We start from the raw sequence: 27,976 nt of genomic DNA, 5'->3' as shown, positions 1-27,976 counted from the left end.
AAGAATGAGTGACTGGAAAAAGCGTCTTGTGTCTCAGCTAGGGAAAAAAATGGTACTAACCTTTGCATTATGAAAAAAGTATATTTGCACTATGTATGATACTGGTGCTAATATATTGTGCTTTTATTTAGGTTGAAATGACTGGAGACTATACTCCTGATTTGATGGCTCTCTTGTCAGCCAATATCATCATATCTACTCCTGAAAAGTGGGATGGTATAAGTCGTAATTGGCATAGTCGTAGCTATGTCACAAAGGTGAATTGATACTTGTTTGAGTGTTTGTGGGGGTGTGTGGTATTATATGATGAAATAATTTTTACATTGAAGTTATGAACTTCTAATGCAAATCTTGTTGGCACTGATCAATAGGTTGGACTTATCATATTGGATGAGATTCACTTGTTGGGAGCTGATCGTGGGCCCATCCTTGAGGTATATGATTGAGCTTTGGTGACATGCTACTGACTCAGCCTCATGCTTATTAATTTCTGGTTAGAGTGGACTTTTGCACTCCACGTTTTAAGCCCATAATTGGGCTTGTTCGAGATAAGATTATTAATGAGCTTTGTGATCTAAAGAATTTATACCTTTGGGATTGTTGATTTTTTTATAACAAGGAGTATACAAGATGCTTTCTTGGGACTAGACAAAGAATTAGGAAGTTATGAGTTTTAGATAAAATAAGAAGAAATAATGATTATGGTGCTATATGGTATAATAAACTTGATAATGACTCGGCTCCTAATCCCTATGAATAAGGATTATACTAGACTTCATATCCTAAATAAATAAGGAAATCGGTAAACAAATCACGATAATAACAAGTAATATGAAAACTGTTCCTAGGAGATAATCAAAGATACTCTAATATTGGAAATTGATCATAGAAGATACACCAAGTTACTATTACATATATTCTAACATTCCACACATTCTCGTCACTAGCATCTCATTCCCCTCAACCAAGCTTGAGTCCGGTGGTTTGGGTGGCAGTGGCAAATTGTCTTCTATTTATAGGAAAGATGCCCTATTTATTTTTTCTAACAATCCCAACCTAATTAACTAACTAACTGAACTTCTTAACTAACAGTAACATAACAGACTTAACACAACCAATGTTAACAATATCGCGATTTAAATTGTGAGATCACACGATTTTATAATCTTGCTCCCCAAGAACTAATCAGAATTGCACTTTGGTGAGATTGCAATGTAATTGCAGAATTCGGTTTAAATTAAATTTTTGGGCAATCTTGACCAGTTTTTCTTTGATGTCAGATCTGGGTCGTGTTGGTGCGATCCATTTGATTTAACACCTCAAAACCCTAAAATCCAGCCATATAGGCACCTAAATTCTTCTCATTCTCTCGGACTATCCTTGCCTCACGACTCTCTCTAACTCTTGCAGCTCTTTCTTTCTCTTACACAACAGACATGTATCTCTCGCAACTTTCTCTATTTCCCGTAACTCTCTGGTTTTCGGCACTATATGATTTATTCTCCTTTTTGGGACTGTTTGGAGTGGTTTGTTGCTGACTTTTGCCTCTGATTGTTGTGGACCTTAATCTAGATTCTAATGTCTAGGCTTTGAGTATTTCCTTTTATGGACTTGGTTGTGTGATGTTTAATATTTGAGTATTTCCTTTTATGGACTTGGTTGTGATATGATTTGTTAAGTTGTTTTAGAAGTTATGAACTTATGTATTATAGCTTTTTAGCTATTCTCTCGGGATTTTCTGTGTAGCAGCTTGTATTAACCTAGCATGCACCATTGTTATTTAGTTGGTGCCAGTCAGCTCTGGTAGTTGCAACTGTCAAAGAGCTTTGTTAATCTTGTTAGACAAGTAAGTTTGATCTGGTTGAAGGTTAATCCCCAGTTATGTGCTGGTTCAGCACACTAGAAATTCTGTTATGTGTCATGATTCTGACAGAAAATTCATTAAAAGAATATATGAAATCTCAGTTTACTTTTCTCTCCTTTTCCCAGTTTTTCTCAATTAACATCTCTTGTATTTTACCCATTTCTTCTCTCATAATACTGCAAGAGGTTACACTTTTTTACTATTAACTTTCTTTCTATTTATATTACATGTTATTTGTGTTGCATAGATGCTGTTTGAGTGCTCAAGTCAGGAAATTTCTGTTTCTAGGTTATCGTTTCTAGGATGAGATATATATCATCACAGACAGAGCGTGCAGTACGGTTTATAGGCCTTTCCACAGCTCTGGCGAATGCTGGGTATGTTTATTTTATTTCTCCATATTTCTGTAAATATAAATTCATTTTAATTTTTTTACCTTATTCTTCTCCACTCCACTTGTATTTGTCTATGTTTTTTGTGTCTGCACTTTCTAATCCCTCCCACCTCCGGGAGAGAGTACAAGATAAGAGTTTGTTCAATCAATGTACTCCTGATTCTTGCCCATCTATATGTAGTGATCTAGCCGATTGGTTAGGCGTGGAGGAGATTGGTCTCTTCAATTTCAAGCCAAGTGTGAGGCCTGTACCTTTGGAAGTTCATATCCAGGCAAGTGGATGTGTTGTTTCACATAGATTGTGGCGGCACTTATCCGTTTTTTCTTAGATTGTGGCACATTTCTACATATATTAATTCTCCATCTTTACCTGTTCACTCCTACCAAGCAACACACTTAAATTAAGAATGCGTTTGTTTAAGATTATTTGAGGAGAAAATTAATATTGTTTAAACAAAAAAATCACTTTTGATGTAAGATTATTTTTGAAAATCGTTTTGTTATTATAAAATGGTTTTTATGCTGAAAACGAAAAGGTATTTTGATTACCCTTTGGAGAAAATCATTTTTAATAGAAGAGGGAGAAATACAAAATGTCTTTGTATAAGTTTAAACAAACGAAGAATAACTTCTACTTTTCTTAAAAATCTCTAAAAATAATCTCTAAATTATATATAAAAATCACTTGTATTTTTAATTTTAACAAACAGGCCCAATATGAAAATTAATCACTTTTATTCTTGTAGGGCTATCCAGGAAAGTATTACTGCCCACGGATGAACAGTATGAATAAACCAGCATATGCTGCAATATGCACACATTCACCTGAGAAACCAGTTCTTATATTTGTCTCATCACGACGCCAGACAAGACTTACTGCACTAGACCTAATCCAGGTAGACCTAATCTCTTTTGTTAAATAATATTTGATCCATTATAGTTTACTGTTATTTATCTTTCTTCTCTGTGAATGTAGTTTGCTGCTTCAGATGAACATTCAAGGCAATTTATTAATATGCCTGAAGAAGCACTGCAGATGGTTCTATCTCAAGTCTCTGACCAAAACTTGAGGCATACTTTACAATTTGGCATCGGTTTACATCATGCAGGCCTGAATGACAAAGACAGATCTCTTGTTGAGGAGCTTTTTGCAAACAACAAGATTCAGGCATACATTTATTACCTATAAAAATTGGATTTGGCACACCTGTTTGTCTTAAAAGGAAATGGAATTTTTTTTTTCCGCATGCCCTTTACTGATCAGCAATATAATATCAATGCAGATATTGGTTTGTACCAGCACATTGGCTTGGGGTGTGAATCTTCCAGCTCATCTAGTGATTATCAAGGTGATGTAGTTGTAGTAATTTGTTCTTTATACAATTTGTCTGTTTTCTGTTTTCTCCTCCACTGGTCCAAGAGAATAGAAAAAAACTTGTTTGGGTAAGGTTGAACTTGTTTGGGTATTTGTCTTGTTTGGTTTCTATTTTATTGGGTAAGTTTGAAACCTATAGGTTATGTTGTCATGTAAAATGGCTTGATGCCTTTCTCTAGGTTATGTTATCACGATGAGCCTAGAAAAAAAGGGAACACTAAAAGAGGTAAATTTGGGATGTACTACACCGATACCATGTCATGTAAAATGGCTTGATGTCTTTCTCTTTGTTATTCCTCGTATAAATAGAGATTACAACCTATACAGATAGTTACAATTAATGAGAACAAATCAATTTATGATTTGTGTAGCCTATTCCAGGGACAAATTGTTAAATGTAATTAAATAAGCAAATCAGTTCATCATTCACATATGTTATCAGCTCGTGCAAGGTAGGTCATATCATTCACATTCTAGACCTTTTGGAGGAAACACATTCTGCATCTCTGGTTATTATTCATAGTTGTTTAGGTTATCCAGGTTTGGATAAATTAAAGGTGTTGGTTCATCAACTCTCACCTTTAAAGATCCTTGATCAACCGCTTGCCACCCTAGTATTGGATAATGAGATCACACATTCTCTCTTGTTTCCCTAAGGACCCCTTATATTTTGCCCCTCATCGATTGTTTTGCTCTACTTGTTTTGTTCATGATCTCGCTCCTGGTTGTGATAAATTGTTTGCACGAGCTATTAAATGTGTGTTTTTGGGGTACTCTAGAGTTCTAAAAGGGTATCGCTGTTATTGTTCGTTGAGGTTATTCTGACGATTTTTTTTATTTTCATGACTCACTTTAATTTGTCCCAGATGCATTGGCTCCATCTTTGTCCTAGATGTACTGACTTTGCCTTTCTCTCCCTAAAGCATGCCGCTCTCTCCTTGAAGCATATTCCTGTTTAAATATTTTGAGTCTTCCATATTATTAGTTTGAAGCTTCCAAATGCAGTTTTTTAGAAGAATAAACCTTGCTTTATTCAATTGTTTGCCATGAACTTCTCTCATGCTGATGATCAATCCAGCTATTTAGCTAGGCTATATTTATAGCAATTCTCTCTGACTTCACCTGCATCCCTGAGTTGCCTTTCCATCTTTTTTATTATTATGAAGAGCAAAACATTATTTTCTTGTTACAAGTTACTAAGCTTTAGCTTGAGGGGGAGTGTTAGAATATTAGAAAATATCTTATAATATCTTTTATATTATATTAGAGTATCTTGAGTTATTTCCTATGATCAATTTATAATCATAGAGATATCTTAGAATATCTCTCATTATTATTATGATTTGTTCCTGATTTAGGATTGAGTCTATGTTTCTCTATAAAGAGAGATTAGTATTTTAGTCTTCTGTAATCAAGTTAGCATAAAACTATTATCAATAATATTCAAACCCGTATTATTTTCTCTCCTCCTTTTCTCTAAAATCCGACAACTTCCACAAAAATTAAATTACCTTACTATGACTAGACAAACTATTTCATTTGCCGGTAGTGATAGCCAATTTTTAAACACACCTTGAGATATATTACATGGTCATCTGGAAAAGAACTTGTTTATTTAGATAGAGGCCTTACCAATATTGTTGGATATTCGGATGTAGATTGAGCAAGTGATGTGAATGATCAAATGTCTACTTTAGGTTATTGTGTTTTGATTGGAAGAAACTTAATTTCTTGGAAAGCTAAAAAGAATATTGTTGTTGCAAGGTCAAGTACAGAGGCAAAGTGTCGTGCTATGGCCCATGCTATTTGTGAACTTTAATTGTTGAAGCACTTGTTACAAGAGTTGAAATTTTGTTAACTAGGTCCTATGGAACTTATGTGATAATCAATCGACATTGTATCTTTCTTCAACTCTGGTTTTTCATAAAAGGACTAAACACATAGAAATTAATTATCATTAGAATCTCTTTAGTGAGCTCAAATAATCAATTTGTTGATATCTTCATGAAATCTATACGTGTATCTCAGATTGATTATATATGTAACAAGTTGGATGCATAAGATATATGTTGAATATAAAGAGTATTGAGAGACATATTGTGAATAATCCGTGTGTTTCAACTACACAGCGGAATTTCTTTATATAGACAAAGGGTTTTAAACAACCCTAATTTACAGTAATACTAACGGACCAGAATACTTACAGCCCATCTACTATAATATAATATTTACATTATAATATTTAACACTCCCCTCAAGCTGGAGCATATAAATCAAATGCACCTAGCTTGTTACATATATAACTAATCTAGGAACTCGCAATGCCTTAGTAAACACATCTGTTAACTGATCATTGGAATTGACAAAGCTAGTGATGATGTCACCCGATTCGATCTTTTCTCTAACAAAATGGCAGTCAATCTCAATATGCTTGGTCCTCTCATGAAAAACAGGATTCGAGGCAATGTGCAATGCAACTTGATTATCACATATTAGTGTCATTGTGCTGGCCTCTTCAAATTGAAGTTCTTTTAGTAATTGTTTCAACCAGGTCAGTTTACATGTTACTAGTGCCATGGCCCTGTATTCTGCCTCAGCGCTTGATCTTGCAACAACATTTTGTTTCTTACTCTTCCAAGATATTAAATTTCCTCCAACAAGTACACAATACCCGAAAGTTGATCGTCTATCTATGGGTGAGCCCAATCGGCATCTGAGTAGCCAATTATCTGAGTATGTCCTCTATCTTCAAAAATGAGACCTTTTCCAGGTGCACTTTTGATGTATTTAAGAATTCGAATTACAACATCCATATGTTCTTGGCAAATAGAATTTAAGAATTGACTTACCACACTGACAACAAAGGAAATGTCAGGACGAGTGATTGTGAGATAGTTTAATTTTCCAACTAATCTCCTATATCTTCCTGAATCTGATAGAGGCTCCCCCTGATTGGGTAGGAGTTTGACATTTGGGTCCATAGGAGTATCAACTGACTTGGCATTTAATAGGCCTGTTTCTTCAAGAATGTCCATAGCATATTTTCTTTGTGAAATTATAAGGCCATCTTTGGATTGGGCTACTTCAATACCCAAAAAATAATGGAGTTTACCAAGGTCTTTAGTCTGAAATTTATTTGAGAGATGTTTTAACTGGAGTATTCCTTGCTGATCACTTCCAGTTATAACAATGTCATCCACGTAAACAATAAGATAGATGCACCCTTGGACTGAGTGGTGATAAAATACAGAGTGATCGGCTTCACTACGGATCATACCAAACTCTTGTACTACCGTGCTGAATCTGCCAAACCAAGCTCTAGGAGACTGTTTAAGACCATTAAGAGACCTGTGTAGCCGACAAACTATGTTGGAAGACTCCTCCTGAGCAACAAACCCTGGTGGTTGCTCCATATAAACTTCCTTTGCAAGATCACCGTGCAAAAAAGCATTTTTAATGTCAAGCTGATGGAGAGGCCAATGTTGAATTGCTGCAATGGAGAAAAACAGTCTGACAGATGCCATTTTGGCAACAGGTGAGAATGTGTCGCTGTAATCCAACCCAAAAATCTGAGTATATCCCTTGGCTACCAAACGAGCCTTAAATCGATCAATCTTACCATCAGGACCAACCTTCACTGTATAAAGCCAACGGCACCCGACTAACGACTTCCCACGAGGTAAAGGAACCAATTCCCAAGTACCACTGCTTTGTAGAGCACACATCTCATCAAGCATTGCTTGCCTCCATTCAGGGTGGGATAATGCTTCACCTGTAGTTTTAAGAATAAAAACAGAAGACGGGTGGACAAGCAAGTGTAATGTAAAGGAGAATAACGATGATAACACAAATCAATATAATGAGGAGATGGATTATGGGTGGTGCGAATATCCTTACGAAGAGCAATGGGAAGGTCAGACTCAGGTGGCAGGGCCGGATACGGAGGTGGCGTTGTAGGAGAGTCTGTAATGGGAATAGGAACAGGCACAACAGAGGGTAAGCGACGAAGCTGATATGTTTGTAGTGGTCGAGGAGGTTGTGGGGCAGCATCGGCAGGTTCGATAGGAATATGAGTGGGTGGGAGAGGTATAACTACTTGAGGAGGTTTGGGAGTAATGTCCTGATAGGGCTCAATAGCTATATGGGTAGGTTTAAAATATTGTACAGACTCGAAAAAGGTAACATTGGCTGATGTAACATAGCGGTGTAGTGTGGGATAATAACAACGATAGTCCTTTTGGGACCGATGATAACCGAGAAAGACACACTTGAGTGACCGAGCTGACAATTTATCCAAACCAAGAGATAAATTATGGACAAAACACGTGGACCCAAAGACACGAGGTGGTAGTGGGTGAAGAGGAGTATGGGGAAAGAGGACCGAATGGAGGATATTGCCATCAAGGACAGAAGATGGCATACGATTGATAAGGTAGCATGCCGTTAAGACTGCATTCCCCCAAAAACGGAATGAAACATTGCCATGGAGAAGTAAGGTTCGTGTGGTTTCAATGAGATGCCGATTTTTGCGTTTGGCTACCCCGTTTGCTGAGGTGTATGAGGACATGATGTTTGGTGTAAAATACCGTTGGAAGCCATAAAATTTTGAAATTGATGTGACAAATATTCCCGAGCATTATCACTTCTTGGAAATTCCAAATTGGGTTTTTATTTCTTGATAAAATTGCTCAAAGATGGAAAACAATTCAGTTCTATTTTTCATTAAAAATAACCACGTACAACGAGAATAATCATCAATAAAAGTAACAAAATACTTAGACTCTAAAGTAGACACAGTGCGAGAGGGACCCCAAACATCAGAGTGAACCAAAGCAAAGGGAGAAGATACTTTTATTGACTCGATCGGGAAAATTACTACGGGTGTGTTTCCCTAACTGACACGACTCACAATGTAAATTAGACAACTTAGACAAACTAGGCACCAGTTTTTGTAGTTTGGTAAGACTTGGGTGTCCTAGCTGAGCATGAATAGTATGAGGGGACTCTGTGGCAGAGCACTCCTTGAGACCGGGTTTGAGTACCATTGGCAGAAGTTATAGTAGGTAAAAAAATCAGATGTAGAGAGTGAAGAAAAGAGACCTTTATTACTAGTAACATGATCAGACGCACCAGAATCAAGAACCCAAGGGTCGAGAGAAGATGAGTGAGAGAGGTAAACGAATGAGTTACCGGTGTGTGCAATCGAAGTAGGAGAACTAGAGTTCGAATGACTCTGAACCCATCGGAAAAAATCTTCATAGTTTGCTGGGGAGCCTTGTGGAGATGGTGTAGTCTGAATAGTTGCAGAAGGATCAAGCTTAGTTGCATTTATCAAAGGCGAAAGCTTACCATGCAACTTCCAACAGTGATCAATAGTGTGTCCAACCCGATGACAATGCTCACACTTGGGACGAGGCGTAGAGTTAGATGGTCCTCCACGAGAACGATGCTGATTATGTCCCTGAGATGCAAGAGCACCAGTGTCACCCGGAATTGAAGTAATAGACTGCTCAACTGGGTGTTTTGCTGGTACTCGAACGAGGATCGCTGAAGTAGTACACATATCCGGAACAGTAACAGACTCCAAAATTTGATCACGAGTTGCAGAATACTCCTAGGGTAGGCCATAGAGTGCAAGAAGCATGAAGAAGGTGCTGCGTTGATCCAACTCCTTCTTCTGTTCAACTGGATTACTTGCAGCAGGAGGGAGAAGCTCATTAAAGTCATGAAGTGCACTATGGACGGTGTCAAGATATGCAGAAATAGAGCCATCGAGTGACTTCAGAGTAATGATATTCAACAAGCGGTGACAAACTCCATAGAGACGTTTTGTGTCGTTAGTATAAAGTGTCTTTGCTTGACTCCAAACCAATTCACACGTGAGATGCGGACATAAAATCAGTTTAACATCTGGATGAAGTGTAGACTTAATGACACTACACAACTGAGCATCGATCTGACTCCATTTGTATGTTTCAGTCACACTCACCTTTTCAGGGTTTTGGGTGAGATGATCCTCGTAACCTTGACCACGTAGCCATAGTTTGATGTCGGCAGCCCAACTATCATAATTTGATCTATTCAATTTTTCAACAGAGAGAGGAGAAGTGATGTAGTTGGTGAAGATGCTTTTTCTTTCAGACTGGGACGCCATGGTCAGCACAGATTGTCAGAAAACGCGTCGGAACCGGGAAAACAGGGGCTGTTTGAACTGGAACTCGTATATCCGTAACTCGAAACTGAAAACTGAGGGAAGATATGGAAGAATGAGGCCGAGGCGAGTGCGGTGGAAGAAGCGGCACCGTGAACGGCCGCCGGACGCGCCGTCACGCTCGGGGGCAGTGGCGGCGCGTGAGGAGGTTACTGAAGGCGCAGCGGAAGGGTTTGTCCGATCTAGGGTGTACGGCGGTGATGAAGTGGTCGTTCGTCGAGAAAACTCGTTAGAAACAGTGACGACAGCGACGGTAGAGCGTGAACGGCTGAACAAAAATTGAGGAATCAGTGTCTCAACGGCAGTGGGGGGGCAAATCGGAGTTGAGAACACGGTTTGCCAAAAAAATATTCACTGGAGACAGTGGGTCGACCGGGTAGTTGACGATTAGGGTTGTCTCTCAGTTGGCTCTAGATACCATGTTGAATATAAAGAGTATTGAGAGACATATTGTGAATAACCCGTGTGTTTCAACTACACAACTGAATTTCTTTATGTAGACAAAGGATATTAAACAACCCTAATTTACAGTAATACTAACGGGCCAGAATACTGACAGCCCATCTACTATAATATAATATTTACATTATAATATTTAACAATATATATGCTCCAGTTTGAGGGAGAGTGTTGATTATTCTCTATTTATTTTATTGATTGATATAGTTTCCTTATTTTTCCAGTTTTCATTTCTTGATAGATTCTCTCTTGTATATAAATTTGCACATCCTCATTGTGAAATACAATTTGATTATTCGAAACTATTCAACTACTTTTTTAATTGAGGGTACATGAAATGTGACATAAGTATTTGATTCTAACCAGGTATTTTGATATTCAAAAATTTTATTTTAAAATAATTTTGATTATTTTTCAGGGGACCGAATATTATGATGGAAAAGCAAAGAGGTACGTTGATTTTCCAATCACTGATATCTTGCAAATGATGGGTCGTGCTGGACGGCCTCAATTTGATCAACATGGGAAGGCAGTGATACTTGTTCATGAACCCAAGAAGAGCTTCTACAAAAAGGTGAAAATTGGGAATGAGGATTATATTTAACTTTGACACCTACGTGCTGTGAACTGTACTGTTTGCTCTTTTGTGTTGCAGTTCTTGTACGAACCCTTTCCTGTTGAGAGTAGTTTGAGGGAGCGGCTGCATGATCACATAAATGCAGAAATTGTTTCTGGAACAATCTGCAATAAACAAGATGCAGTGCATTACCTTACTTGGACTTACTTATTCCGTAGACTGGTAAGTATGTTTGATACTTCACAACATAATAGAAAACTGGAAAAAGCTGTTAGTGTTGGTTGAAGTTATAGGATTTTACTTTTAGAGATAACGAAAGGGAAGAAAAAGAATACAGACTTCGAATTGTGATTATGATTTTATGTAAAAGACTTACAAATACGGGGCTCCCAGTACTTATTTATTATAAAAACTAATCAATTAATCACGATGATTACTTATCTTAATTAAACAAATATACAATTGATGAATTTAAAGTTATATAGAAACAAACTCGTAAGACATAGTATAATGATTAACATTAACATACAATCCAAATATTAAATGTTTTCTATGTATTCTAACACTCTCATGCTAATCTATCTCAATATTTGCTCCTCTCGTCATGTCAAGAATTAGAGTAAAAATATTTCTTGAATGAATTATATTGGTAGTACATCAGATATATATATACTAGATTACTTAACAATCAAATCTTATTAGTACTCATATATAACTAAATCCCTATTAGTACTCATATATAACTAAATGCCTATTATTACTCCTATTCAACCGAATCTCTATATTGAGGGATATTAAATAGAAACAGATTTTGACACTCCCCCTCAAGCTGGTGAATAAATGTTCTCCAATCCCAGCTTGGATACAATTTTTTCAAAGTTGCTGCTGTTTAGCCCTTTAGTTTGAAGATCTGCAAGGTTGTCTTGGGATGAGACATATGGAGTGCAAATTAGGCCACTGTCGAGTTTTTCTTTGATGAAATGTCTATCGACTTCAATATGCTTGGTTCTATCATGTTGCACTGGATTATGTGCTATGCTAATAGCAGATTTATTATCACAATAGAGTTTCATTGGTTTATCCCACTTTATCTTCAGGTCCTCCAAAATGATCTTCAACCACAATAATTCACATATTCCTTGTGCCATTGCCCTAAATTCTGCTTCAGCACAGGATCTGGATACCACACTTTGTTTCTTACTCTTCCAAGTCACAAGATTCCCACATGGAAAAGTGCAATATCCTGTGGTTGATCTCCTATCTATAATTGACCCTGCATAGTCAACATCAGTATATGCTTCAAGACTCACATTTCCATTTCGTTTGAACAAAATTCCTCTTCCTGGGGTCCCTTTCAAATATTGCACGATTCTGAGTGCAGCTTGCAAGTGTACCTCCTTTGGTTGATGCATGAATTGACTAACTAGGCTTACAACAAATGCAATATCAGGTCTAGTATGTGACAGATATATGAGTCTTCCAACTAATCTTTGGTACATTTCCTTGTCAACTGCAATGTCTTCTTCTGCATTTCCCAAATGTAAATTTTGATCGATTGGTGTACTAGCTGGCTTGCATGCTGTCTTGCCTGTTTCCTGCAGAAGATCTGTAATATATTTTTGTTGGGATATAAAAATCCCTTTCATAGAGTGAGCCACTTCAATTCCCAAGAAATACTTCAATTTTCCCAAGGTTTTAATCTCAAATTCTTTGGCTAGGTGTTGTCCTAACAATTGTTGCTCCTTTTTATCATCACCGGTCACTATAATGTCGTCCACATATACCAATAACACTGTTACTCCCCCTGACTCAGAGTGTTTGATAAAGAGGGTATGATCTCCTTGGCTTTGTTTGAAGCCTAGACGCACCGTGACTCTAGCAAACCTCCCAAACCACGCTCGTGGTGATTGTTTAAGCCCATATAGAGCCTTCTTTAGCTTACAAACGGTGTTGGCAGCAATATGCTCACTATATCCAGGGGGTAAGTCCATATAAATCTCTTCTTCTAGATCTCCATGGAGGAATGCATTTTTTACATCAAATTGGTGCAAGTTCCAACTGTAATTAGCTGCTAGAGATAATATTACTCGGACGGTGTTCATTTTTGCAACCAGAGCAAATATGTCCAAGTAATCCACTCCATATGTTTGAGTAAATCCTTTAGCTACCAACCTTGCCTTATACCTCTCAATAGACCCATCAGCCTTGTACTTTATAGTGTATACCCACTTGCATCCTACAGGTTTCTTTCCATTTGGTAGAGGGACAAAATCCCAAGTTCCTTTCTTGTCCAATGCTTCCATTTCCAAGTTCATGGCTTGTTTCCATTTCATGTCAGACAATGCTTCAGATAGAGAGGTAGGTAAAGTGGTAGTGTTCAAGCTTGTGATGAAGGCTTTATGGGTAGGTGAGAATTGTTCAAAGCATAAGTAGTTGGATAGAGGGTAGAGTGGCTTGTTGGTACATGTCCTAGTATTCTTCCTAAGGTACATGTCTTAGTTGGATATGGAGGCCATCATAAGTTGGTGGTGTGTCGGATTCTGATTCTAGTGCATGGGAAGATTCATAAATTGGATCACTAGAATTTGAAGCATCAAGAGACGTTACCTCGTGTAGATTCAGGAATGACCTTTTTTCTTCTTGTATATACTAGATTCTTCCCATATCTAACATTAGCGCCATCATTACCATCTTTCTCAGAATCAATTTCAATCTCAATTTCTGGTTCAAGAGTTAATTCAGGAAGTAGAAGAGACTCATCTTCCTTATTGGTATTCTCCCCCTGAAGATGAGTTTGACCAAAGTAACTTTCTTGCTCATGGAAGGTGACATCACGAGAGACAAATAATTTTTGGGATGGTGGATGATAGCATTTGTAGCCCTTTTGGATGGAAGAGTACCCGATAAAGATACATTTTAAGGCTCTAGGATCAAGTTTCCCTCTATTATCACCATGGATATGGACAAACGATGCACACCCAAATATTCTAGGAGTAAGATTACTGGAGGTCGACACATTAGGGTAGAATGAGGACAGGGCCTCCATAGGAGTTTTGAAGGCAAGGACACTAGAAGGTAAACAATTTATGAGGTACGAAGCAGTTAATACCGCTTCTTCCCAAAAAAATTTAGGAACCTTAGTTTGAAATAACATAGCTCGGGTTTGATCTAACAAGTGGCTATTTTTCCTTTCAGCAATTCCATTTTGTTGGGGTGTTTTAACACATGAGGACTCATGAATAATGCCCTCTTTTTGACAGAAATAATTAAGACCATGGTTAAAGTAATCTTTAGCATTATCAGACCTAATCCTCTTAATACTTACTCCAAACTGATTTTTTATCATGGAGAAGAACTGTAGAAACATAGACGTGACTTCAGATTTTTGTTTTAATAAATACACCCAAGTAACCCGAGTACAATCATCAATAAAGGTTACAAACCAACGTGCACCTGATATATTTGGAACATTTGAAGGACCCCACACATCTGTATGAATTAAATAAAACGGAAAAGTACTTATTGTATTACTGATTGGAAAAGGTACACGCTTGTGTTTAGCAAGCTCACACACCTCACAGTGAAGACTCTCTACATCTAATTTCTTAAAAAAAGAAGGAAATATTTGCTTAATGACTCGAAATGAAGGGTGACCAAGGCGGCAGTGGTACAAAAGAATCTTATCCCTAATGGTTTTTATTGATTTTGAAAAAAAGGAGTTATTGTTGTTGAATAACTTCGAAGCGGAATCTTGGTTATCCAAACAATAAAGGCCATTCCATTCTCTAGCACGTCCAATCGTCCTCCCCGAATGCTTGTCTTGAAAAACACAAAAGTTGTTATAGAAGATAACATTACATGATAGGTCTTTTGTGAGTTTTTGAATGGAAATAAGGCTGGTGGACAATTTAGGGATATGGAGGACATTTCGTAGAGTTATGGATGGATTTATTTGGACATCTCCTTGACCTGCTGCAGTTATAAGGGTACCATCTGCTATTGATATTTTCTTGTTGCTAGGGCAAGGTGAATAAGTAGAGAAATGAGAAGGGTAAGCAGTGAGGGGCATACTGTCAGAAGAGTGATCACTTGACTCGTTAAATACATCCGGGCTAAAATGAGGACTGGAAATGGCAGGGGGCAGAGATGCAGAAGAAACAGCAAAGTAAAATAATACATCCTTTCTCAATCAATAATATATGTTCACAGCATGCAAACCCGTGCATCTATTTTTAGAGCATTGATCTGTTGTCAAACTCCAACAATGGCCTTAAGGAATAAATTCCAAATGATCGTGATAGCTCTACACAAGCTTCAAATTTAGATTCCTCATATTCACTTCCTTGAAAGTATGCAAAAAGAAAAATATACAAACGTTCCAACAAAAATTGTTATCATCAATAACTTTGGCACATTTCGTCAAACTGCTTGAAGGAGCATTTTATAACTTCGACCACAAGTTTTTGCTCATAGACAATCTTTACATTTTTTACTATATTTTTTTTTGGTTTTGGCATTAGATTGGATATTAGTGAGCTGTGTTGCAATTAAAAGAATGATGAAACTCATATGTTAGTCGAGAACTTTATCTCAACGTGCAACTCCACTTTGGTGGATCAACTCACTAGATTCACCATTCAGCCACTCATCTTCATCTAGAAGGATATAAGAATAAAAAGTCATATATGAAAAGAAGAATAACAAAATATTCCAACGGTAGCCATTATTATTAATAATTGAAATTGAAGAACATACTACAACAATTGCCAAAACAATTACAAAACCAAAACCAAAGCCAAAATAATTACAAGACACTATGATAACTGATTTCCAATTGATCTAATGCGATGATACAAAACTAGTTTTACAAACAAATAAAAAAACTAACCAATAAATCAACCAAAATTTGTAATTCTAATATCTTTGTCGTCTCCAATTAACCCGTTAAAATTTAAACTTGATATTGATTCTTCATTATCTAAAAATCCATCTCCTAAATGAATTCATGTACCATTTCTCCAAATCCCCAATTTCAATTGCAAAGCTCTAGTAGCATTTTAAATTTTCTTTAGTTTTTTGTCAATTACCCACACCCATGGAGAAGAGAGGAAGAAAGGGAGATGAAGACAGAGTGTGGAAGATGATGGGTTTTGAGTTGAATTGCTAAACTGATGCATCAACACCACATTTTCTGTCTCCAACTCTACCACTGTTGCCAAGGTTTGGGTTGTCAATGCCTCAGATCCAAAACATGTTGAGTTTTGAAAATGGCGTTCATGGAATGTGATAAGGAATGTGATGGCACGTGAATAATTAAACTCATCTTTTAATCTTGGTCATTCATTTTGATCTAAGGGCTCACAAGTGTCCCTCTCACTCTCATAAGAGAAACCCCCTTTCTCAGTTGATACATCCTCTTGTTGTAAATATGTAAATTTGTGTTTTATTTATAATAAGTGTATCGTCCTATTACTCAGGTCCATTAGGTTTAGAGTAGTCTATTTAAACAGCTTAATGACTGTATTCAAGTGACTTTCGAAATAATTTTCAGAAAATCATTCTCCTATTCTGCATGGTATCACAAACTTCTGGTTTTAGGGGCCTTACTTCTGCTTAAACCCTAGCCTCTGTCACAGTTACGGTTTCTTTTTCTGCCATCATTGCAGATTCTTGGTCGTTTACTGCAGGACTTTGCAGCCTCTTAGTTTGCTTGTGTTTGGATCGTCACTACTAATACCATTGTTACCAATCCATTAACCCCCGTTATTGTTCAAGCATGTTTGACCGGTGTTTAAATCGTTTATTGCGCCGATGACCATATCACCAGATACCCATCTCAAGATTAGCCCGACCCCAAAGTATCACTGCTGTCTGACTTGCCTCGCGCCTCCCTTGTTCTGATGCACCACCACTAATTGCAGCGTTAACGCCACACGCTGCCTTCCAGGTTGCTATTTGCTGTCGTTTTCTCACGGGTTGCTTGTCGGCCTTCCCTGGTTCTATTTTTGTGGTCTAAATAATCATTTGAGATACTTTTGAACGTGGTATTCTTGACGAGCATCGTTCTTCATCAGAATAGTTTTGTTTGTGGACTGTTTTTGGGCTGTTAATGAATTGCAGTGGCCTCTTTGGTGTTGTACATTAGTTCATTTTTGGTTCTATCAAAAAAGACATTGTTATAGTTATCCTAATTTTTGGAAGTTCGGGATTAGTTTTTTGCCAGATAGTCGTACCGTTTTGCCACTATTTTTTTATGGCAGAAGTTTGTGACATTTATTAGTGTTAGTAATCTAGAATGAGTATTATGCCTAAGGATTCTAGAGCCACTGATCACACGACATCTCATTCATAAATGTTTACTTCGTATATTTCTCTGTCTAGTATTTGATTATATAACTCTTCTTGATGGTTCTCGTGCTCATGTTGTTGGCTCTAGGAAAATTGAACTCCAACCGTGTTTTAAATTGCAAAATGTGTTACATGTGCAATTATCTCTTTTGATTCTCATTGTACTTTACAAGATCTTGCAACAAGGAAGACAATTATAGATCTGGTCAAAAGGTGTTGTCTTCGGCACTCTAGTCTCACTCAGACTTCCGCAAATATGGTTTCAGCACAAGCGTCTTGTTCCTTTTTCCTTAATGTGGTCTTTGTTTCCTTTGTTTATAAAACAATAAAGTTTGATATTTGTCAGTATTTTAAGCATCATTCTAATTTTCCTTCTAGTCCTACTAATAGTGTTGAACCATTTGATTTTATTCATTTATGATGTTTAGGGACCTGCCCCTACTAATATTTCTTGTGTGAGATGGTTTGTTTCGATTATTGATGATTGTACTCAAGTAACATGGATTTATTTGATGAAGGATAAATCAGAAGTACCTCAATTTTTCATTCAATTTTAAAAGGCATTAAATGATTACATTATGACAAGGCAAGGAATATGTTAATCATAGCCTTTTAAGTTTTAATAGTAAGCAAGGGATTATACATGAATTCACATGTGCTGGCACCCCACAACATTGGGTGCAGAAAGGAAAAATCGCCACTAATGTTCGGGCCACCCTCTGGGTCACCTGTCCCATCCCAAAATACATTAAGGACAAAAGTTTATCTTTTTTATTTATTGTTATTTTATCTTATTCTACTACATTAACTTAATTTAGGGTTTGAAATTTTTTTCTCCTCCCTTATTCACTTTTTTTCTAATAGACGGTTCTCCTTGTGTTCCTCTTGTTTTCTGTGTGTCGAATTTCATTGTCTTTTCTAATCATACTACCATAATCTTTCTATGAAGTTATATAGAGATACTACTATATCATCAACTTGATTTTTGTGTCCTTTGCGTATAACTGGCGTTTGTTATTATAAACTAACAATAATAAAGATCTCAATGTTTGTATATTCAACCACGTCTAATCATATCTCTATTACCATACTCTATAACCTACTGCATCTTTTTGTTGTTGTTGTTTTTTTTTTTTTCTAACAAAAGTTTAAGAATTACTAGTTTGTGACTTATCTTGGGACCAACCCGGTCTCGTCTTATTTCGTTCCTTCTTTATTGAACCCACAATTAATCGGGTTAAGGGACGGGGTAGGGTCTAAAAATTGGTCCGATCAAATATATGGATTGGGTAAGGGACATACCAAATCCGACCTAACCCGTCCTTTGTACATCCCTAAGATTTAGTATCTTTTAGGATTATGATAGGATATCAATCCTATTTAGTTTACATCTCACATGTATATAAATATTGGCTCAACCCTTAAAGATTCATATTCAGTTATTCCTAATGACTATTTTTTGACAGATGGTCAATCCTGCTTACTATGGACTGGAGAATGTAGAACCTGAATTTATAAGTTCGTTTTTGTCTAGGTATGTCATGAAATACCAAAACCCAATGTTTATAGCAATGATATTCTGACTGACACTTCTCTTTCGGCAGCCTAGTACACAGCACATTTGAGGATTTAGAAGACAGTGGATGCATAAAGATGAATGAAGATGTGGTTGAGTCTGTGATGTTGGGGTCAGTAGCATCTCAATATTACCTCAGCTACATGACTGTATCAATGTTTGGTTCAAACATCGGTCCAGATACATCACTTGAAGTAAGACTTGTATTCCATTTCTCATATATTTAGACATCTTCCTCGTTTAGAAGATTGTATCTTTTAATTATTCAAAATAACTATGCTTAGTGTTTTTGTGTAGGTCTTTTTGCATGTCTTATCTGCTGCTGCTGAATTTGATGAACTTCCTGTGCGTCACAATGAGGTAATTGTTTTACTTTTTATTAATAAAAGTCAGTTATTCTTGAAGAATCAAGAAATATCAGATTTGATTCTCTTTTATTTTATATTATTCTATTTATTTTTATTTTATAATTTTGTCATTATTACTCATTATTACCGTTCAAATTTATTCTCCTATATAAACAGTCTAAGGCTGTAGTAATAAAATATAAAAGTATTTTGTCTATTCTTTTCTTCCGTTAAAATTAAAAGAATAAAAAAATGGGAGTTCATGATACCATGTGAAAAATTATTTTCGATATGGGCACATTATGTATTCGAAGTTATAAATCATTGCATCCAATTTTATCTACACGGAACTACTGCTATCAGTTAATATTTTCTGGTGCTATGAAGTTCAGTCCTAGTTTTATAAACACCAACTATTGCTCGTCATCTAATTAATTTGATATGTCCAAATTGGACTTTACTTGCTCAGAAATCAAATTTCTTCCCTGAAGTAATTGACAATATTGTCATTTTTTCATAGGAAAAATACAACGAAGCACTGTCTGAGAAAGTTAGATATCCTGTGGATAAAAATCATTTGGACGACCCTCATATCAAAGCAAATCTTCTATTTCAGGTCAGCTATGTATTTAACTTTAGTTTTAGCATAGTTAAATTTCTGTTTTAATTTTCTTTACTTATTTTTATAGCTCCAGGTTGCCCCTTTCAAATCTTCATTTTTTCATTTGTTTGTTTGTGATCATAAACGTATTCTGAGTGCAGTCCCATTTTGCCCAATTGGAGTTGCCAATTAGTGACTATATCACAGACTTGAAATCAGTATTAGATCAGAGTATACGCATAATCCAGGCCATGATTGATATATGTGCAAATAGTGGTTGGCTCTCAAGCTCTATAACTTGCATGCATCTTCTGCAAATGGTAATGCAGGTAATTATTTTGTTCTGCACTTGACCTTTCTTCTTTCTGAACTGTTGGATAATTTGAAAGTAACTACCTAAGTTTAAGTTAGTTCTGATAGTCTTACATAAGAAAAAAATCTGTTCAGGGAAAAGTCTGTCCTGAACAATTTTATTATATGTCCGTTTGGATAATATGAACTCCGAGTTCTAACTGAATTGTATTGAATGATTTTCTGTTACAATAAAGGGAAGGAAGGATCTCTTATATAAGAAAAGAAAAAGCTGGTTTCAAAACACAGCAAGCTAATTAAAATTAGTTACATTACATGGAAAGTTGAGAGTGTTTCACCCTAAAATCTTGTCTCTTGGTTTTAGGGTTTGTGGTTTGACAAGGACTCTTCGTTGTGGATGCTACCATGCATGAATACCGATATTATAACTTCATTAAGCAAAAGAGGAATTTATAGTGTACAACAATTGCTAGATATTCCCAGGGCAGCATTGCAGACTGTTACTGGAAATTTCCCGGCTTCAAGATTGCAACAGGTAAAGATTCCTCATAACTTCTTGTTTTAATGCTTGTCTATATTCTTTAATATGCTAACTGGAATTAAGATTATTGAAGGAAAGAAAATGAGAGACATATGGTGAAACCATGTGTTTGAACTACATAACGGAGTCGGTTTTATATAGGCTCAAGGCAATAAATACACAAATAAATATGGGAGATACTGATATTTGATCTTGCAAAGTAGTATTGCAATTGGTAAATGTGACAACACAATCATGAGAGCGAGTCAATCGACTGATAAAAATTAAATTAAATGGGCATCCAACACATAGAGGACAAATGTAATAAACATAGAAGGGAGGATTTGGACGGTGCCAATCCCTTGAGACTATGTTTGGGAACCACATGCAGAGACTATTCTAGGTAAATAATCAGAAGTTGTGAGAAGGAGAAAAGAGCCTTATTATCAGTATTGTGGTCAATGCACTAGAATCGAGAATCCATGGGTTAAGAAAAAGTGAGATGCAATCAAATGAATTACCACTTTGTGTGGCCGAAACAGTCGGAGGCAAATTATTATTATTTTTTTGTGATTAACAGGGTCGGCGCAATGAAAAGAAATAACTTATGGTTTGTTGAAAAATAAACTATAGTGGGGAAGAAGGGGGTAAACCGGAATTGGGACACGGTTTATCGAAAAAAATCTCACCGAAGGACAGTGGGTCCCCGGGTAATTACGGTATAGGATTGTCTTTTAATAGGTTATAGATACCATGTTGAATGAGAAAAAATGAGATTCATGTTGTTAAACCGTGTGTTTGAACTACACAATGGAGTCGGTTTTATATAGGCTCAAGGCAATAAATACAAATATAAATATAGGAGATACTATCTCTATTTACATGATATGATGTGATATATAATAAATCATAAATATATGTGAATTATTGAGGAAATGATCTTTTCATTTCTTCAATCAAAATGGTTACAAATTCTGATTTAAATACAACATTACCTAGTCTAATAAATAGATCAAAATTAAATAGAAGGGATTAACTGTACAAGGTCCTTTGATATTCACTACAGCTGTCCTATTCACTACAGCTGTCCTGTACAAGGTCCCTTGATATTCATTACAGCTGTCCTATATAATATAATAAATTAATTACAGAATAATCAGTAATAAATGACTTATCCTTAGCCACAGTTTGGAATTCAACACTTCCCCTCAAGTTGGCAGTAGATGTCAATCATGCCTAGCTTGGACCTTAAGTTCTCAAAATTAGATTTGTGAAGGGCCTTGGTCAGTATGTCTGCAATTTGGTTCTTGGAAGGGATGTATTCCAACTTGATAATTCCACCATCTATCTTTTCTTTTATGACATGTCTATCTATCTCCACATGTTTCGTTCTATCATGGTGGACTGGATTTTTTGCAATATTGATGGTTGCCTTGTTGTCGCACCAGAGGCTCATGGTGGAATCTGTTAGTACTCCTAATTCCTTAAGCATTATCTGCAACCAAATTCCCTCACAAACGCCATGAACCATTGCTTTGAATTCAGCCTCTGCACTACTTCTTGCCACCACCGACTGTTTTTTACTTCTCCATGTAGTCAAGTTTCTCCACACATATGTGCAATACCCACTTGTTGACTTGCGATCAGTCAACAAACCAGTCCAATCTGCATGTGTGAACACTTTAACACTCCTAATTGGGTCCTTTTTGAATTGAAGACCTCTCCCAGGTGTCTTTTTGAGGTACTGCAAAATTCGAGTCACAACTTTCATGTGATCTTCAGTTGGGAAAAACGACATACCATACTCACTGAGTAACCAATATCCAGTCTTGTGTGAGTTAGGTAAATTAGCTTTCCTACCAATCTTTGGTATCTCTCCTTATCAACTTGGAGGCTGCCTTCTTGTTCTGCCAATTTAAGGTTAGGTTCCATCGGTGTATCTGCTGGCTTGCACCCTAACATTCCTGTTTCTTCCAACAGATCTAGCACATATTTTCTTTGTGGAGTTTCTAGGCCAGGTGGTATTTTCATGTATACCTCTTCTTCGAGTTCACCATTTAGAAAAGCATTCTTGACGTCTAGTTGGTGTAAGGGACAATCTAGATTTACAGCTGAGGAGATAATGACACGAACATAATTTAGTTTTGCCACTGGAGCAAATGTTTCTTCATAGTCTACCCCATATGATTGGGTGAACCCCTTTGCCACCAAGCGGGCTTTGTATTATTCACACTCCCATCAGCATTGTGCTTTATAGAGAAGATCCATTTACACCCAACTGATTTTTTTTCCTTCTGGCAGCTCCACAAATTTCCATGTTCCATTCTTGTCCAGTGCTTTAATTTCATCTTCCACTGCAATCTTCCATTCAACATGTTGGACAGCTTCTTGAACATTTTTTGGAAGTTTTATGTTATCCAATATGGTGATGAAGGCCCTGTATTCTTGTGACAGATTTCTATGAGATACATAATTGCCAATTGGATGTTGAGTGCTTGACCTCACTGCTTTCCTCACAGCAATTGGTAAGTTAAGATCATTCTCATTTGGACTGCAAATATCATTAGGCTAAAAAATTATATTACCTGGTAGAAATTCTAAATCTGTATTAGGTTCAGAATTTTGGATTGGCCCGTGAGATGTGTAGATTTCTTCCTCCCTTTGAGTTTTCTTCTTCCTTGTGTACACCAGTAATTCTTTTTCCGGTTCTGTCTCAGATCTTGTTGCAGATTTTACTGTTTCTCTAGTCACAAGGTCAATTTCTGGTTCTACAACTTGCTGCTGAATGAAGGTCTGTTATGTTTCTAAACGATGCTGCAAATTCTGCTGCTGCTGCAAATTTTGTTCCATTTCATGTTGCAAATGTTGTTCCATTTCCCAAGGTTGGAATTGTGCTAAGTTTTGTTCTCTCTCCCCTGAAGGCCAACTTTGGGGTAGTAAGGTTGATTTTCAAAGAAGGTTACATCCATGGAATGGTAGAATTTTTTGCTTATGGGGCAGTAGCACCTGTATCCCTTCTTATTTGGTGGGTATCCTAAGAATATGCATTTAAGGGATTTGGGCTCTAATTTTCCTTTGTTAGGCTGGTTGTCGTGAACAAATGCAGTGCAGCCAAAGACTTTGGGAGGAATGGATGAAAGGATTTTAATGTGTGGGTAAATGGATAGAAGGGTTTGGCAATGGGTTTTGAACTTGAGGGCTTTAGAAAAGGCACTCTGTTATTTGAATATGATGCTGAAAGGACAGCTTTACCCCAAAAATAATTTGGTACATTAGTTGATAACATAAGGGACCTAGTAACCTCCATGAGGTTTGGTTCCAAGGATTCTTCCTCTTACATCATCTAGATGCTTGGTTAGACCAAGGAGGAACTGGTATATTCGGTCTTTCTCCACCAGTTTTTTGTACTGTTTGCTGTCTTCAGGGCATGTCCATACTATATCCTCATAGATATCCTCAAAGATGTCTTACAATGTCTACGAAATTTGTAGCTTGAATCTGTTATTTTTGGGATATTGTGTTAACCTTATTTTGTTAGAACCTCATTTTAGGAATTTTATGGTATCTTTCATGTAATTTGTTCCTTTTTTAATTAGAAGTCTCGTACATCCTTACCTAAAAGTCCTATGAAATTAACAACTTGGTAGTCATCAGCAATTTTTTAAAACTCAGCTCATCAGACCGATTGAACTTGGGAACCAGGCATCTAGCCTGTCTGAGCAACTAGTTGGATCAAACAAGCAAACCATCAGGAGCAGCTCATGGAACTCTGCTGGTTTTTCAAAGAAACAGGTGACCTTGTGGTTTTCATTGACTGGCCAGGTCACTTTATAGAGTTGGAAATATAGCATCTAGGTCTGGATCAGTCGATCACCACCACATTTAGTTGTGCCCAAGGAGGTTGCTTGCTGCAACTTTCAGCTTCTGGAGGTAGAAGTTGGTTAGTTAAATAGAAAATAGGAGAAAAGAACACTACTGAAGAGGTCTCTATTGGAAACAAAACGGTGTAGAGAAAACTAAAATTTGTAGTGAGAAAGATGCATACTTGGAAGTTAGAATAGTGAGTGCTGGATACATTGGGAAATGGTTTTCACTTTGGGCAGCGGCGTTGGTGGTTGTTATTTTTTTAATGAATGCAGGCATAAAACGACGTGCAACAGAGGGGAAACGGCGTTGTTATTTTTTTAATAAATAAATGTTGTGTGTATCTTATTGGTGGTTAGTTTAGGGAATTTAGACATAGGCAAAAAAGTCTTAACATCTGTAGTGTTATTTGCTGGTTTGTTGTAAAAGTCTACTTTTATTACTTCTATTGGAACATAACATTACAAAGTAGTTGGTATAATAATTATTTTTAGAAATTAAGTCATCCAGTTCAAAACAAAGGCAATATTTATAAAGATCGGGTTATACCACCGACCCATCTGGTTTACCAAGTCGATGACCAAGTCGGTTTTCAAAACACTGGATGAGTTGATTATGCAACAGCATAATTGATATTAAATAAGTTATATATGATTGTTTCATATTTTTTTAATATATTAATACTTTGTTTATGTAGCAAGTATATCACCACTTTCAGTTTATACATTTTTGTTTTTCTTTCTTTAACCAGGATCTACAGCACTTCCCTCATGTTAAAATGAAATTAAAGCTTCAGGAGAGGGAAAATGATGGTGAGAGGTGCAACATATTACACATCAGATTAGAAAAGCTCAATTCTAGGCGACACTCATCGAAAGCATTTGTTCCTCGATTTCCAAAGGTCTCTTTTTAGATACATACTTGCTTGAGTGTGTTTGTGTGTGTGTTACAGATAGTGAATCAAATCTTTTTATGAATACTCCAATACATCTTCAATAAAATTTGTCATTTTTAATGAAAAGCAAGTGACATGCACAAAAACCTAAGCTGATAATATATTCTATAGGAGCCTCTTAATATTAATACAAGATTATTGAAATGTCAAAAGAAACGTGGCTGGGTAACAAAGTTGACAAAATTGGCTGGCTACATAAAGTTATGGGCCAAATTGCATTCATATGAATGAATCATGTTCAAAATGAATATCCAAAGCGATCCGTATCGTTTGGGTTCAGTCTTGTTTTGAATCTAGGCACATCTTGCATGTGTCATAAGATACTATAACCATGCGTGCGTGCATATATTTTTGTGAATGTATCAAGTTAGATGACTATTTTTATGAGGAGACCATTAAATTTTTACAAAGAGGCTTAGATTTAGTTCATATACTAGCTTAACTATAACACTTTCCATAGATACATTCCTTTCACACATTCATATTTGAAGTCTGTGTCATTTTAACATAAAAGTCCACAATTTTTTTTAATACAGATAAAAGAGGAGCAATGGTGGTTGGTTCTTGGTAATACCTCTACTTCTGAGCTATATGCTCTGAAAAGAGTTTCTTTTTCGGATCACTTGGTTACCTCGATGAAGTTGCCTCTTACTCCAGCTAATCCTCAGGTAAAAATAACTTGCCTCCATCCAAACTTGGTTCCCCTTCTGCTCTTGTACCACAAGCACAATAGCTCCTACACAGTGTATTTCATTATGAAAATAGTGTCTTCTATTAGCATTCCATTAGTAGGAAGCAAATATTCATTTTAATATATTTGTTTTGACAAAAAAATAGATTTACTCTGGCTGCTAGGTTGTTAATTTTACGTTGGTTGTCAATCAATATACTTTCACTTGTACATTTTGCTTTAATTAATGTTATGTCTTGCAGGATGTAAAATTAATTTTAGTCTCCGACTGTTACATTGGATTTGAACAAGAGCATTCCATTAAATAATTTGTTGGGTGTTTGGCAATAGAGCCATCTTTGGTCAGCGGCTTTGTACTAACTACACTGGTTGATAAGACCTGGGATACCTTTAAATCAATGATTTCTTCAATCACTTTGCTCTACCCAGCTACACAATCAGAATCTAAATATTTACCCAGTCCACATATCTAAATATGCCAGGACATTTGCAGCCAGAGAAATATGTCTGCTGAAATTTTCTATTTTCACTTTTGTCCTAAATTTGGTTATGTCCTCTTTATATATTGGTACGACTGGTTGTAAATAGAGTTGCCATTGGAAAACTGCTTCAGCTCTACTTCACTGTGATCAAATGTTGTTTTTCATTCTTGCTGTGTAAGGCATATAATTTGATTAAATGAAGTTAATTTAAATTTGATTTCTCATATCCCGTTGGTCTCTCTTTCTAACTTCAAGAGACAGTTCATTCCTCACTGGAGACTGACTGAGTGCCTCCTCTTCCCCTTAAAAAATAATGAAATTTCTTCAGCAGTTTAAAAAAATGATTCCTCTTAATTTCTTAATTTCTTATGTCCACTCGCAGTAGGTGAATAGTCACCACCCTTTACATCCAAACTATAGGAAGATTAAAAAATAAAGTAAAAACATTAATGTATATCTACGTTATCTTTGAAATTTTTATGTTTTTTACCTTATGTGTTCATCTATTAACTGTAGGGAAATTTTTCTATTAACTTTAGGGAAATGATAAATAGTGTTTTAAGACATTTATTAAGAGATAAAGAAAATATATATATTTGTGTATTCAAATCCTTGAAATTATAAAAAAATAATATTTTTTATGATTATTTGTTTTTCTTAACAAGTATGACCCCTTAACTATATTAATTATACATGTATATCATGTGAATAAATGTTTTGATGTACATCGAAATTAAGATTTAGGCATTATTGATATCAATATCTTTAACTTGTGAATAAAAGAATTGTTTGAAAAAATCATCCATGTTAATAGGTGGATGTTACCCTAAAATTTATGTTATGTGAAAAAATTTATAGTTTGTCTGATATCAATTAAAATGTTCCCTTTGTCAATAACTCTCATTAAGGGTGCTGATGTGTTACGTTAAGTTAGACGGTGGCAAATGTGGATGTGGCATATGGATCATTTTGACAATTAATAGGCATATTAAATTGTACAACTCATATCACTTATTTCCCTAAATTTCTGATCCATAATTTGTTAGACTGGAAAAAAGATGTCGATGATAATTAATTCAGAAGGAGTAAAACAAGTAACGTAACAAAAATCTATGTTTATCCACTGAACATTTGTGTATAAGGTGTTGGTCTTCAATGGAGGTTGGTCTACTAAAAGATTGTGGAGGTGGTGTTTGTCCTATGAAGAGTGTGGTCGAATTCCGCCTCCATTGTTAATTCTTTGCAAATGATTAAACAATCAGGAAAGTACTCCCTAATTTTAATTACATAAAGGCAAAATGCTTTCTAAATTTTTTAACCTATTGGCAAAAAGTTCTCTAAAATTTGCAATTAGTAGGCAAAATGCTTCTTAAAGTTAAGGCTTAATTGTAGTTTTAGTC

At 36.1% G+C, this 27,976-nt stretch overlaps 1 protein-coding gene across 3 annotated transcripts in view; it reads left to right on the top strand.

Annotated features, from left to right (window-relative positions):
• The window catches only part of LOC101514229 (DExH-box ATP-dependent RNA helicase DExH14), a 58,268-nt gene extending 31,468 nt beyond the window's left edge, over window positions 1–26,800 (top strand). For 2 of the 3 annotated variants that reach the window (XM_073368963.1, XM_073368962.1), the window contains 19 exons: window positions 3–52; window positions 132–257; window positions 372–434; window positions 2,153–2,241; window positions 2,440–2,530; window positions 3,005–3,154; window positions 3,235–3,426; window positions 3,542–3,607; window positions 10,722–10,877; window positions 10,959–11,102; window positions 18,695–18,762; window positions 18,833–18,998; window positions 19,102–19,164; window positions 19,672–19,767; window positions 19,914–20,081; window positions 20,429–20,599; window positions 25,200–25,349; window positions 25,940–26,071; window positions 26,337–26,800. In XM_073368963.1, coding sequence (XP_073225064.1) covers window positions 3–52; window positions 132–257; window positions 372–434; window positions 2,153–2,241; window positions 2,440–2,530; window positions 3,005–3,154; window positions 3,235–3,426; window positions 3,542–3,607; window positions 10,722–10,877; window positions 10,959–11,102; window positions 18,695–18,762; window positions 18,833–18,998; window positions 19,102–19,164; window positions 19,672–19,767; window positions 19,914–20,081; window positions 20,429–20,599; window positions 25,200–25,349; window positions 25,940–26,071; window positions 26,337–26,402 — 2,207 coding nt within the window. In that variant the 3' untranslated portion in view covers window positions 26,403–26,800. Of the gene's footprint in view, window positions 1–2; window positions 53–131; window positions 258–371; window positions 435–2,152; window positions 2,242–2,439; window positions 2,531–3,004; window positions 3,155–3,234; window positions 3,427–3,541; window positions 3,608–10,721; window positions 10,878–10,958; window positions 11,103–18,694; window positions 18,763–18,832; window positions 18,999–19,088; window positions 19,165–19,671; window positions 19,768–19,913; window positions 20,082–20,428; window positions 20,600–25,199; window positions 25,350–25,939; window positions 26,072–26,336 lie in introns of those variants that run through there. The other variant, XR_012163234.1, reaches the window with a different exon arrangement.
• The last annotated feature ends 1,176 nt before the right edge of the window (window positions 26,801–27,976 follow it).

This window comes from Cicer arietinum, chromosome 5, assembly GCF_000331145.2.
Source record: "Cicer arietinum cultivar CDC Frontier isolate Library 1 chromosome 5, Cicar.CDCFrontier_v2.0, whole genome shotgun sequence".
NCBI classification, from domain to species: Eukaryota; Viridiplantae; Streptophyta; class Magnoliopsida; order Fabales; family Fabaceae; genus Cicer; species Cicer arietinum.
Note: the sequence above shows the minus strand (reverse complement) of the source record. Positions and strands in the feature narration are given on the sequence as shown.